Source organism: Hyla sarda, chromosome 11, assembly GCF_029499605.1.
Source record: "Hyla sarda isolate aHylSar1 chromosome 11, aHylSar1.hap1, whole genome shotgun sequence".
Classification (NCBI taxonomy): domain Eukaryota; kingdom Metazoa; phylum Chordata; class Amphibia; order Anura; family Hylidae; genus Hyla; species Hyla sarda.
The window spans coordinates 85,732,159-85,745,535 of NC_079199.1; the positions used below are offsets into that span (position 1 = coordinate 85,732,159).

Below are 13,377 nucleotides of genomic sequence, written 5' to 3' on the forward strand. Positions count from 1 at the left end.
ACAGTCTGGGAGTCCTTTAGGTGTTTTGTTGCAATATATTTCTGTCATGACCTGCTGCAATCGTGATGCATAGCTAAGCATCAGAGTTCCTGAGGAATCTTTTCCAAATCCTCATGGGCAAGGGCCTCCAGTTTACTAATATTCTTGGGTTTGAGTGCTGAAGCTGCCTTCTTTAAAGGGGTACTCCGGCTTTAAGACATCTTATCCCCCAGCCAAAGGATAGGGGATAATATGTCTGATTGTTGGTGTCCCGCCGCTGGGGACCCCTGCAATCTTTAATGGAGTATTGTGAAGTCATGCCCCGCCCCCTCAATGCAAGTCTATTGGAGGGGCGATCGCTCCATGAGGCTGATGATAAGGGGTGCTGCATGAGAGATTGCAGGGGTCCACAGCGGTGGGACCCTGGCGATCAGACATCTTATCATCTTATGGATGGGAGATAAAATGTCTTAGTGCTGGAGTACCCCTTTAAATCTTAAAAAAGATTTTGTAATATCAGGAGATTGAGGATCTCACAGGACTTCTAAAAAACTAGAGGGACTTTGAGGTATGCTCTGAGTCATTGTCCTTTTAGAAGGATGCCAAAGCTTTAGCTTCTTCACAAAAGACATAACATTTCCTACTAGAGTTTCTAGATACTTGATTGAATCCATCCTGCCCTTCAAACATTGCAAGTTTCCAGTGCTAAAGGAAGCAAAAGATATCCAGAGGATCACCAAGCCAATGTCATGCTTTAGGTAAGATGCTCTTTTCAGAGTATAGTTTGTTCTTCCACCTCTATACATACTGGCCCAAATGTTCCAATATTGTTTCATCATTCCACAGCATATACTCCTAAAATGTATATGGCTTATTTATATGGTTTTGAGAATATTGCAGCTAACTTGTCTTGCTTTAGGGTCAGCAGAGATGTACACCTTAGGCTGGGTTCGCACTATGGAATTTCCGAGAGGAATCCCGTTTTGAAATTCCTCTCTGAAATTCCAGTGAAGTAGAATTCCATTGCTTCTCAATGGGATTCTGCTTAAAGGGGTATTCCGCCCCTAGACATCTTATCCCCTATCCAAAGGATAGGGGATAAGATGTCAGATCGCCGTGGTCCCGCTGCTGGGGACCCCTGGGATCCCCGCTGCGACACCGCGCTATCATTACAGCACAGAGCGAGTTCGCTCTGCATGTAATGATGGGCGGTACAGGGGCCGGAGCATAGTTACATCACGGCTCGGCCCCTCGTGATGTCACGGGCCGCCCCTTTCAATACAAGTCTATGGGAGGGGGCGTGGCAGTCGTCACGCCTCCTCCCATAGACTTGCATTAAGGGGACGGGCCGTGATGTCACGAGGGGTGGCGCCATGACGTCACGCTGCTCCGTCCCCCGTATCGCCCGTCATTACGCACAGAGCGAACTAGCTCTGTGCTGTAATGATAGCGTGGTGCCGCAGCGGTGATCCCGGGGGTCCCCAGCAGCGGGACCGCGGCGATCTGATATCTTATCCCCTATCCTTTGGATAGGGGATAAGATGTCTAGGGGCGGAATACCCCTTTAAGAGTTCACCCAAACTAATTTGAGCGGCAGAGATTACTGCCACTGAAATGTATCTTCTGAAAGAAGTAGAACTTCTTTTAGTAGAACTTTGTGTGGAATACATTCTGGAATATATCTGGGAAGATAGTCTGTAGTGTGAACCCAGCCTTAGAGTTCAGACATGAAGACCGTTTGGCATGTGACTTTTTTGCAAATAGAAACCTCAGTGCCATCTACCACCAAATCTTCCTGCAGGTCTTTTGCAGTCACACAAGGGTTTTTGACAACCTGCTTCTTCAGGATTGTGGTGGCTGATGATCACTTCCTCTTTTTCAACTAATGTAGCCAGTGTTCCCTTTGGAATTCCTCTTTCAAAAAAATCTAAGTAGAGAAAAGGTGACACTCAGCATTGCTTATAAACCGAGAAGACACAACAGGGGTCGTAAGACAGATAAACATCCATAATATACTTAATTTCAGACCCCCATTAGGAAATCTGGTTGGGGACCATATTTTGGGAGCAACTGAACCAGTTATTGCCATCTTCTATTTGAAAGGGTTCTGTATAGTGAATTCTTTTTTTTTTTTTTTTTTACTAAGCATGAGATCAGCAAGTTCCCAAAGGGACTTTTGGTAATAAACACCTAAATCAATTCTGCTTTCGACTCAACCTAAGCTAAACCAACCATTGCATAACCACACCTAATCTACTGACTGATCACTTTAATGTCATTACCTTCAATGTAACTAATGTTTTAATCCAAACCGGAGCTTAGGCAAACGAGACAAGATAGACCATATGGATCAATGAAGAGCAAGTCTACAAAAACCTCTAATGCATCTGCAGTAAATATTTGCCCTCTATCTGGGTGTTGTGAATGAATGCTCACAAGTGAAAAGTAATAGAGCTCCCTCTGAACCGTCACCTAGCTACACATCAGTCTTTATTAATCATATACCTGTTTTATTACTCCTGGGCCATCTGGCCATCTATCTGCCATTTTTAAAGTCACTTCAGATCATCCAGTCTGATAAAAAAAAAGAAATTTCTAGTTAAAGTGATCTTTTCATATCAGGCAGCACAATAGCTCATCGAGTAGTAGCTTCCTTGCAACATTGGGCTGTAGGTGTGAAGGTTTATTTCCACCAATTCACTACATAGGCTTCTTTTTGGCTTAGTTCAAAGAGAGAAAAAAAAACATGAGACTCATGCTCATTTTCAGCATAAAAAAATGGGACACAAAAAAAATGACTTGATTGAACCAGTCCTAGGAGAAAGGGAACAGACTGACCTTCATATTTCATGTAGATTAGGGCCACCCTAGAAGTCACAAAAATATAAGAACTGGGAGTGAACTTTGCTGGTAGATATAGAGGCAGGAAGGTTAGTGGATTCCATTAGTATCAGGATGCCATGCCCAATGGTTTATTAGCTTCCTAAATAAACATGGGTAATCCCTTGGAGAAGATGCTCGTGCTGTTCTCTTCTCACCTTGTCCTGTGCCTTTTGTAAAGCTGAATGGAAACATTACTTATACAATCACATAACTTAATATCTGGCTACAATGTCAAATTTAGCCTAAGCTTAGGTATGTCCAGATGCTAATATTGCATTTTTTTTATTTTTATAAAAGGGTAACTTTTTATAGGAATAGTCCAGTTTATGAAAATATTTCCCCTATCCTTTGGATAGGAGATACATAGGACCCCATGATCTTATGCCTGGTGCTCTGACTCTCCCTATGCATGGAATTGTGTTAACCACCGCAGAGAGATGTGGTCGGCCCGCCCCCTCCATGCATCTCAATTGGAGAGCCGGAGATACACTGACAGTGCTTCGGCTCTCCAATAAAGATGCATGGAGAACCAAGGCGCCATGCAGGAGAAGGGGCCCCAGCAGTCGGACCTCCCGTGATCTGACACTTATCCCCTATCCTTTAGCATACATTTTCCAAAACTGGAGACCCCTTTAAGTTTTTTTTATACAAACATTTGTAGTCAAACATGTTCATAGAAAGAAAGAGGCCTAAGCACCAAGTACCCCCTGCATAAAATACTTATGCTAATCAGATTCTTGAGGATCCATTAGCATGTTCCACAGTGGCCATAATGTTAACATGTCAAAAGATCCCTACCAGCACTCATACTTACTGGTTCTACTAAAAGCACTGGGTCCTCCCTTGTCTAGTGAGGGATGCAGGTCTAATAGAAAGAAAACCGGGAAGAATGAACACCTCAAGACAGTAGGGCATATAGCTGAATGGAGTCTCCGTTTATTAGTAAAAACCCCTGCTGTCTTAATGTGTTCGACCCCCTGTATTATTGTATGTTCTCTGATAACTAAGCAGCAATGAATAGTGCCGAGTGTCAGTTTTCTATTTGTGATTGCTTGTGGATACTTATATTGGCTGAGCACCTCCAGACATTGCTACTAGAGCCTACCCTCATCTACTGAAGATCCACATAAGCATATTAACACTGAGGATTGATGCTAGCAATGGCAGACATCTTTTTCTTATTAAGAGGGAATAAAAGAAAAGAGGTCAGCGCCTCGTGGGATACCGTAGATCAAGTGAACCCAAGTGGACCCCCCCCCCAACAGGGTGTGCTCTCACCTGGTGACCCTCGAGGGTTAAGCGTGTCTCCCCTTTTGAGGGGTATTTGTTGGTGTCCGTGCTGCAGCCAAAAGGTGCCTAGACCGGTGTCCTGTGCAGGAACCCGTGAGGTGCTTGGATGAGGAAGGAGAAAAAGAAGGCCCTTGCATCCGGCGCTGCTCAGTCCAAAGATGGTTCAGGGAAGACGTAGGTTACATTAAAATTTAAATGTAATAAAACTATTTTAAAATGCATGCAGGCAATGACACGTTTTGGGATCAGCATATCCCTTCTTCAGATTGCAGATCTGTATTGTATGGGAGGGATGCAGGTCCGCTAGCCCTACTTACGGAGAGCATTGTTACACAGAATATAGACCGAAGAGGCAGATCACCCTGTGCAATAGGGCCATGAACAGCCAAGGACAAAAATGCTCTTTCCTCAACTGAACACTTCTTTGTGAAAAGTTAAGTTAGTCAGCCGCGCATGTAATAGGGAGAGTGTGGCAACATATGAAGGAAGCAAAGGGCTGCACGGTTGATCTAGCAATTGTTTGTGGCCCTGCTTCCACAAATTGTTGGGCCTTGTAATTTGCTGTAAACATTTACAGAGCATGTGTCGTAAAAGGGGAACTCCAGTATTTAACTTCTCATCAACAGGATAGGGAATAAGCATCTGATCACCAGGGTGGTCCAACTGCTGGAACCCCCGCAATCTCCTGCACAGAGCAGTGCATCCCCACACATCTCTATGGTAGAGCTGGAGATAGACGAATGCTATATCTCCGGCTCTCCAATAGAGATGCATAGAGGGGGGCGTGTCAACCACCACTGTGTGCCAGGAAAGCAGGGGTGCTGGGCAGGTGATTGCAGGGGTCCAATCTGTCAAACCCATGCAATCACTTAGTCTATCCTGTGGATAGGGGATAAGTAGCCATATACAGGAGTTCCCCCTTTAAACTTTACTGCTGTGGTTTATTCCTCTGATTTCAACTTTTAGTTCTTGTCAAATTAAAACCCCAGCATGCCGCACTCCGCTTGCCCAGATTTAGGGGACAAAATTATTTTAACTCCACTCTGAAGCGTCCAATGATTAAATGTTAACCTAAACTCAAAACCAGGTCAAATAAAGTGATCCAAGTGTTCTATTGAAAAAAAAAAAAAAAAAACATAATGGAGACTAAAAATGGTAGAGAAGAAATGTATTGTTACAGCTAGGTAGGAGATGAGGCCGCTGTAGCTTTAGAGGTAATATTAGGAGATGTAGCCTCTGGGTCAACTTGGATTATTCCACCCAGCCCTTAAATGTCAACTTTTACTTACAAAAATGTACAAGTTTTATTATATTTTAACTTTTATTCAAAATTTAAAAAAAACAAACAAAATGCCCAAAATTGGGCCAAATATAGTACAAAATAGAAAACTTTAACAGATATACAAAACATTTATACATAAAAAGATCTCCTCGATGCAAGCATACATTCAACAAATAGTGTACAAGTCTTGTAGAGATGCAGTGCCATGGGACAGTACAAATACTATTTAAGTGCATTCTGTTAGAAAGTATCAATACTTGAAAGCAGGCAGACATCTGAACAACAACAAAAAAAAACGCAAGATTTTTTTTTTTTACCAGGGAAACAAGGCAAGCATTGGTGATATGTCCCATAATACCCTACCCATCAAGTTGCCAAAAATTGCTTTACAAGATACTTGCCATGAATCTCTGTAACCAAAACCTAGACCAAAGTGCATTGAAAAAATAAAAATAATAAAGTATGGCTTCTATTACACTGCAGCATGTTTATAAAGCCCTTTAAGTCATACAAAATGGAGTATAACTCACTGCATCTCTGTGCAGGTAGGAATATACAAATTCCCTTTATTGCCAATATGTTTTAAAGTCACTTAAAAAAAAAAAAAAAAAAAAAGTTGTCACAGTCTGTTTACAAAAAGGCATAGTAGAAAATAAGCAGCAGTCCATTTTTGCTACATAAGACAAAACCAGTTGCATTGCAAAGACCTGGAAGACCTTCAGGCTAAAGCAACAGAATAAGTCATAGGTGTAGTGGTTGAGTCTATCTGCCCTAAAGAAAAAAATATTAGCTTACAATGAGACAAGTGCTTACACAGAAAAAACAAAAAAACTAAGATATAACACTGCTTTCGCTTATAATACAAAAACACTACAACATGTTCAAGACAACACAAAATGCTTGTTACATAACCATGCACATTAACTTATAGATTTTGTTAAGAGCAATATATGGGTTGTACTCAGGATATTAAGTGTGCGCCATGACACACAAAGATCACGAGCATAAAGATACATAAAAATTTCTACTTTGAAAATACAAAAAAGATTTAGTATCTTTGTCTATATAACCTCTTCATAGAGAGCGCTTTACAAAGCGTGGCAGATCGAGGTTCATTTGCCCTCAACTGGAATGACCTGGAATATATATATTTGTGTATAAAAAGGCACCAGAATGTGTACAACATAGCAGATTTACACATTTTGCTCTTAAGTACATTGAAATACTTGACTCAGAATATAAATATAAAAAAAAAAAAAAAAAAAGTTGATCTTGATTTTGAAACCAGTCATCATGTGATACACGTTTGGTATTAAATCAGTATCCATCACTTTTCAGTGAACTAACAGTGAATTGGAGTGTCCTCTCTGTCTTCTATTCCCCCACGCCAGCCCAGGGGGGTGCACTAAGCAGGCCAGCCCTAGCCCTAAGACTTTGCATTGCGATGGCACATTGAACAAAATAGACAGTCTTTGGGTGGCAAGTTAGCCAACTATTTGGCTTTGCATTGTTTTCAGCTTCTTCAAATGAACCCCAGCAGGATAAGGCCATATGAGGCTAAGAAACTGTTTGCAACAGTGCTATGTAAGAGTTCAAAATGGTGAACTAGTCAAGTGCTTCTTGTTCTGTTTAATGTCCACAGGTGTTCTTATTGACATCAACCTGGAAAAGAGATTATTTTTTTTTTTAGAAGATGTACTTTTACTTTGTCTGGTCAAACACAACAAAAATGCATTTAAAAATACATGATAAAAAGTGATTCTTAGGTATAGATTCTTACCTCTGTGTATGTTGGAGGTGGCATGAACTTGAACTCCGGAGCATACATGAAAATGGGACTGTCACAGATGTTGTCAAACTCATCGATCAGAGGAGTTGTCGGGCTTTCTATCCTATGGTCTTCAGGCACGATGTCCAAGTAACATGGTGGAGCTAAAGAGACAAACAAATTCTTTAGATCATGGTTTGGCTAAATGATTTTAACAAATTAAAAACATTAAAAAAAAGCACTATTTACCTTCCGGAGTTCCAGGTATGTTTAATTCAACCCAGCTCATTTCAGAGCTTGCCTGACTGGCCATGCTTGAGGTGCGGCTGCTAAGACCAGATGAGCTGCTGCCAATCACAAGGGGCAAATCGAGAATGACCTTTTTTGCTCCAGGAACACTGACATAAACCTGTAATGAATTATTTCATTAGAGTAATGTGTGATATTTTGTTAAGATGTTTTGAGGTTATAGGGAAACTAAAAATATATATATATATATATATATATGGAGGAACTACGTACCAGTAAGGAGTACTCCACTCGCATGATGTTACACCCAAGGATGGATGGCTTGATCTTTGGTATACGGATGCTCTTTCCCCTCCAAGAGTCTGTCATTCCAGAGATTATGTGATTTCCTCTGACACTGCAGAGCTTTTGGGTGAAGATTTTGGTTAGGCCATTGGCCAAATAAGTGTGCTTTGAGACAATGGCAGCTTTGGGGACCACAATACGGGAGCAGGTATTTTCAAAGTCAGCAGAGATGCAGATGTCATCACCTAAAACAGCAGAAAAAGCAAAAACCATTAGGCCATAACCCAGTAACTAAGCAATTCTAAAAAGACAACCAGAGGTGCTGTCCTCAGCAATTCCCTACTTCAATTATATGGATAATAAAAACTGCAAGAGGCAACTCACCTTCACAAAATCCTTTGCGGTTAATACTGGCACTCATGGAGATGTGTCCATCAGGAATGAACAAGCAGGTCATCTTCTTGTGCTTCTTGCCAGAAATAGGAGACTGTAACATGACAAAAATCTGGTTAGTCTTAGTTCACTGGTCAGATAAACTAGCAGAACAGATTACAGTCTAATAACGTTGACATCTTGACTTGTGCCGTTAATATGCCAACTATATTACTAAATTACACTAGAATTTACTAGAAACTTTGGCCTTGCACAAGTTAATTAGATACCACGACTACATGAAAAAGCAGCTTCTGTACAACTTGTCTGTCTGTAATATAGACTGAAAAATGCAGAGACACCTTAGTAAAGCATACAACAGAAAATATAACACTTACCAATAAATCTGGAGTGTTAACATCCACAAAGTCAACCACTTCGAAATTCTTCCGCACCTCCTGAGCTGGATGTGATGGACGTTCAAGGAATGCTTTGACCCAATATTTTACAGATCCATACTTTCCCTTGAAAGTGGTACCCAAAGGCCTGGAGAAGGATAGAGAAGCCAGGTTAGTCCAACTGCATTATATTCAACATATGACACATCGCACCCTACTGCTGGTGTACAAGATAACTCACCCCTGAGGAAGCTCAAATCCAAACTTGTACTCGTATTTGTTGCCAGGTCTTAGGATTACAGAGCCATCAGAATCTGCAAAAATAAAACAATTATTATAAGTTTGTCAATATTACAGCAGCTTTCATTGCATACCAGTAAATGACATTTAGAGCACAGTAACCTCTTCTGAATCTGGAACAACAGCTGGACCTGAATAGTCAAAATTCTGCCACTACACCAGTGTGTTCTGCCAAAGGCCTCTGGGGGGGGGGGGGAATCCTAAATCTGATCAGTGCGGTGTCACCGCATCATGTTTTATGTACAGTGCGTAATACAGTACTGAGCTCACCCTCTCGGCACGGACAAGGAGTTTCATGCCAAGACCTGCTGCTTGTACCAAGAACCTGCACTAAGGAGCGAACGCAGATCCCGTAAAAGGCAAAAACTTAACCTCACATTTTCAAAAAGATATTTGGTTTTGTCAATTTATAGCTTCCAAATATCTATAGCTGTGGACTCTTAAAAGAGGGGGGTGGGAATTTCATGTGAACTAAGACAATATATATATATATATATATATATATATATATATATATATATATATATATACATACTCTCCGTATACAAGGTTATACAGCCATTATACAATCATTCACATGTAGACGAGGCCCCAGATGCAGTACATTCTGAGACTTTTAGTTCTGCCTGTGCAACATATCAAAAATGGTACAGCACTCCAAATATCCCAAAAAAATAACTATTCGCACTGTTTGACATGTGGAATAAATAGTTATTTTTTTGGATATTTGGAGAGCCGTACCATTTTTGATGTTATCTACATTTGGCTGTGATCGAGCCTGATCGGGCTGGCACCCGTCTACTGTGGTAAAGTAGTGCTGCAATTTTTTGGACTAATATATATATTCCAATTCATAAAACCACTCCAAATATCCGAATTCTAGGAAACACATTTTCTAATAATAAATCCAACCGATATACATTTCCATGAACAAACAATCGGATAAGCAAAAATGCTAAAATGATCAGTAAGTAATACCGTAACATCCCAAACCCCCCCCCAGATCCCATTGTATGCACTCACCAGTAGGCTGGTCCTCCATGTGCAGGGTGTCCTCGTATCGCATGTACTCCATCGCTTGCTTGCAATGTTGGGATCCACTGGACCAGAGGACCTTGGCCACTCCGCAGGCCAGCACCCTGACCGCTGTCACCCTGGTGACCTCACACACTTCCACCAGCACCTTTCCAGTCACCTTGTCCCCTCCACAGTAGACCTTGTCAGGCTCTGTGAAGACCACCTCGAAGCACTTGATTTTCTTGAAGACCACCATGGTGTCTGTGTGTAATATTCACTTTTGAATAAAATAAGTAAAATACTGTTTTTTGTTTGTTCAGGACTCCTGGTAATTGTCTATGGGTCTACTATGGCACGCGCACTGTAAGCTCCTCACTCGCTGCAGCCAAAGTACTTGTAAACATCCGGAAGCTGCCCGAATATATACCCGCCCCTCTCGCGGCCCCGCCCACCGTCCACGTGCACCCACAACTACAAGTCGTGCTCACCTCGTGTACAGTTCGCTCATTGGTCGCCGCACTGTTGTTTCCTAAGCCCTTAGCCAATGGGAGGCGCCGCGGCGCCGCGTGGACAGGGCATGAAAGCAGCGGGAAGCATGAGGTGGGCGTGGCCTCCGTGCTCATTCCTTGAAGTTGTTTTTGTCACAGAGAGCGCGGAGGGGAGAAGGGCGGGTGTGTGGAGTGTGGGAAATACTGTGAGGTAAAGTGATCCCTGTCCTGTCAGCCTGACATGTCTATGGCTGGAATCCTACTCAGCTGTCAGGTGAAGCACTGAGAGGGGAAGTGGACGGGGATTTTCAGTTATGAGGTGTATAACTCTACTACAATGTTTTCCAACCTGTGTGACTCCAGCTGTGGCAAAACTACAACTCCCAGCATGCCTGGACAGCCGCTGGTTGGAAAACACTGCTCTAGTAAAAAAAATAAAAAAAAAAGTACCTCAGCCTGTGGTCAGCTTTATTTTAATATGACTACTATCAACTTTTTTATTCATTTTTTTTTTTTTAAGTAATATACGTGGACCTGGCATTTCCGGCCTCCTGGTCCTCTCATCCGTGACAAAATGTTTATTGTGTTTCATGAAGGCTACATCCGAACCCCTAGGTCAGTGGTCTCCAACCTGCGGACCTCCAGATGTTGCAGAACTACAACTCCCAGCATGCCCGGACAGCCGTTGGCTGTCCGGGCATGCTGGGAGTTGTAGTTTTGCAACATCTGGAGGTCCGCAGGTTGAATACCACTGCCCTCGGTCGTACATTTCTGGTTACAGGTGGTCAATGGAAAGTGCGGCCTGAGGGGTTAAAATGCTAACCGCTTAGGGCGCTCAGTGGTTTGCATAGTAGCCTTGGGGTCCTGGGATAGAGTCGGACCGAGAGTCTGTATGTTCTCTTCATATTTGGGTAGTTTCCCCGTCGTTTCCTCCGAGAAGTCTGTTTTTTTCCCCCCAGGGTTAAAGGGGTTGTTCAGACCTATAAGTGTATGTGTCCAGGTTCGGGCTGGCATAAGAATAAAATGTAAAAAAAAGATCTCATCAGACCCCCAGGGCTATGGCCATTCCACCGAAAACCTAAAAATATCTCTATAAAAAAATCTTTAAATAAAAAAAATCTCATTAGACCCTAAAGGCTATGGCCATCCCACCGAAAACCTAAAAATATCTCTATAAAAAAAATCTTTAAATAAAAATAAATCTCATTAGACCCTAAAGGCTATGGCCATCCCACCGAAAACCTAAAAATATCTCTATAAAAAAAATCTTTAACCCCTTAAGCACCGAGCCATTTTATACCTTAAGGACCGGAGCGTTTTTTGCAATTCTGACCACTGTCACTTTAAACATTAATAACTCTGGAATGCTTTTAGTTATCATTCTGATTCCGAGATTGTTTTTTCGTGACATATTCTACTTTAACTTAGTGGTAAAATTTTATGGTAACTTGCATCCTTTCTTGGTGAAAAATCCCAAAATTTGATGAAAAAAATGAAAATTTTGCATTTTTCTAACTTTGAAGCTCTCTGCTTGTAAGGAAAATGGATATTCAAAATATATTTTTTTTGGGTTCACATATACAATATGTCTACTTTATGTTTGCATCATAAAATTTATGAGTTTTTACTTTTGGAAGACACCAGAGGGCTTCAAAGTTCAGCAGCAATTTTGACATTTTTCACAAAATTTTCAAACTCACTATTTTTCAGGGACCAGTTCAGTTTTGAAGTGGATTTGAAGGGTCTTCATATTAGAAATACCCCATAAAAGACCCCATTATAAAAACTACACCCCCTAAAGTATTCAAAAAAACATTCAGTAAGTGTATTAACCCTTTAGGTGTTTCACAGGAATAGCAGCAAAGTGAAGGAGAAAATTCAAAATCTTCATTTTTTACACTCGCATGTTCTTGTAGACCCAATTTTTGAATTTTTGCAAGGGATAAAAAGGAGAAAATTTTTACTTGTATTTGAAACCCAATTTCTCTCGAGTAAGCACATACCTCATATGTCTATGTTAATTGTCCGGCGGACGCAGTAGAGGGCTCAGAAGGGAAGGAGCGACAAATGGTTTTTGGGGGGCATGCCGCATTTAGGAAGCCCCTATGGTGCCAGGACAGCAAAAAAAAAAACACATGGCATACCATTTTGGAAACTAGACCCCTCAGGGAACGTAACAAGGGGTAAAGTGAACCTTAATACCATACAGGTGATTCACGACTTTTGCATATGTAAAAAAAATATTTATTTTTTTTACCTAAAATGCTTGGTTTCCCAAAAATTTTACCTTTTGTTAAAAGGGTAATAGCAGAAAATACCCCCCAAAATTTGAAGCCCAATTTCTCCCGATACAGAAAACACCTTGCATGGGGTTGAAAAGTTCTCTGCTGGCGCACTACAGGTCTCAGAAGAGAAGGAGTCACATTTGGCTTTTTGAAAGCAAATTTTGCTCTGGGGGCATGCCGCATTTAGGAAGCCCCTATGGTGCCAGAACAGCAAAAAAAAAACACATGGCATACCATTTTGGAAACTAGACCCCTCGGGGAACGTAACAAGGGGTAATGTGAACCTTAATACCCTACAGGTGTTTCACGACTTTTGCATATGTAAAAAAATATATATTTTTTTTACCTAAAATGCTTGGTTTCCCAAAATTTTTACAATTTTAAAAAGGGTAATAGCAGAAAATACCCCCCAAAATTTGAAGCCCAATTTCTCCCGATTCAGAAAACACCCCATATGGGTGTGAAAAGTGCTCTGCTGGCGCACTACAGGTCTCAGAAGAGAAGGAGTCACATTTGGCTTTTTGAAAGCGAATTTTGCTCTGGGGGCATGCCGCATTTAGGAAGCCCCTATGGTGCCAGGACAGCAAAAAAAAAACACATGGCATACCATTTTGGAAACTAGACCCCTCGGGGAACGTAACAAGGGGTAATTTGAACCTTAATACCCTACAGGTGTTTCACGACTTTTGCATATGTAAAAAAAATATATTTTTTTTACCTAAAATGCTTGTTTTCCCAAAAATTTTACATTTTTTAAAAGGGTAATAGCAGAAAATACCCC

At 41.3% G+C, this 13,377-nt stretch overlaps 1 protein-coding gene across 1 annotated transcript; it reads right to left on the minus strand.

The window, feature by feature from the left end:
- Positions 1–5,468: 5,468 nt before the first annotated feature.
- On the minus strand, positions 5,469–10,234 carry TXNIP (thioredoxin interacting protein). Its single transcript, XM_056546663.1, has 8 exons — positions 9,830–10,234; positions 8,748–8,820; positions 8,507–8,654; positions 8,121–8,223; positions 7,725–7,981; positions 7,452–7,611; positions 7,215–7,366; positions 5,469–7,096 (listed from the first exon to the last, which is right to left on the minus strand). Exons 1-8 carry the CDS (start codon positions 10,077–10,079, stop codon positions 7,064–7,066), a joined length of 1,176 nt encoding a protein of 391 aa, XP_056402638.1. The 5' UTR covers positions 10,080–10,234; the 3' UTR covers positions 5,469–7,063.
- Between the last annotated feature and the right edge of the window lie 3,143 nt (positions 10,235–13,377).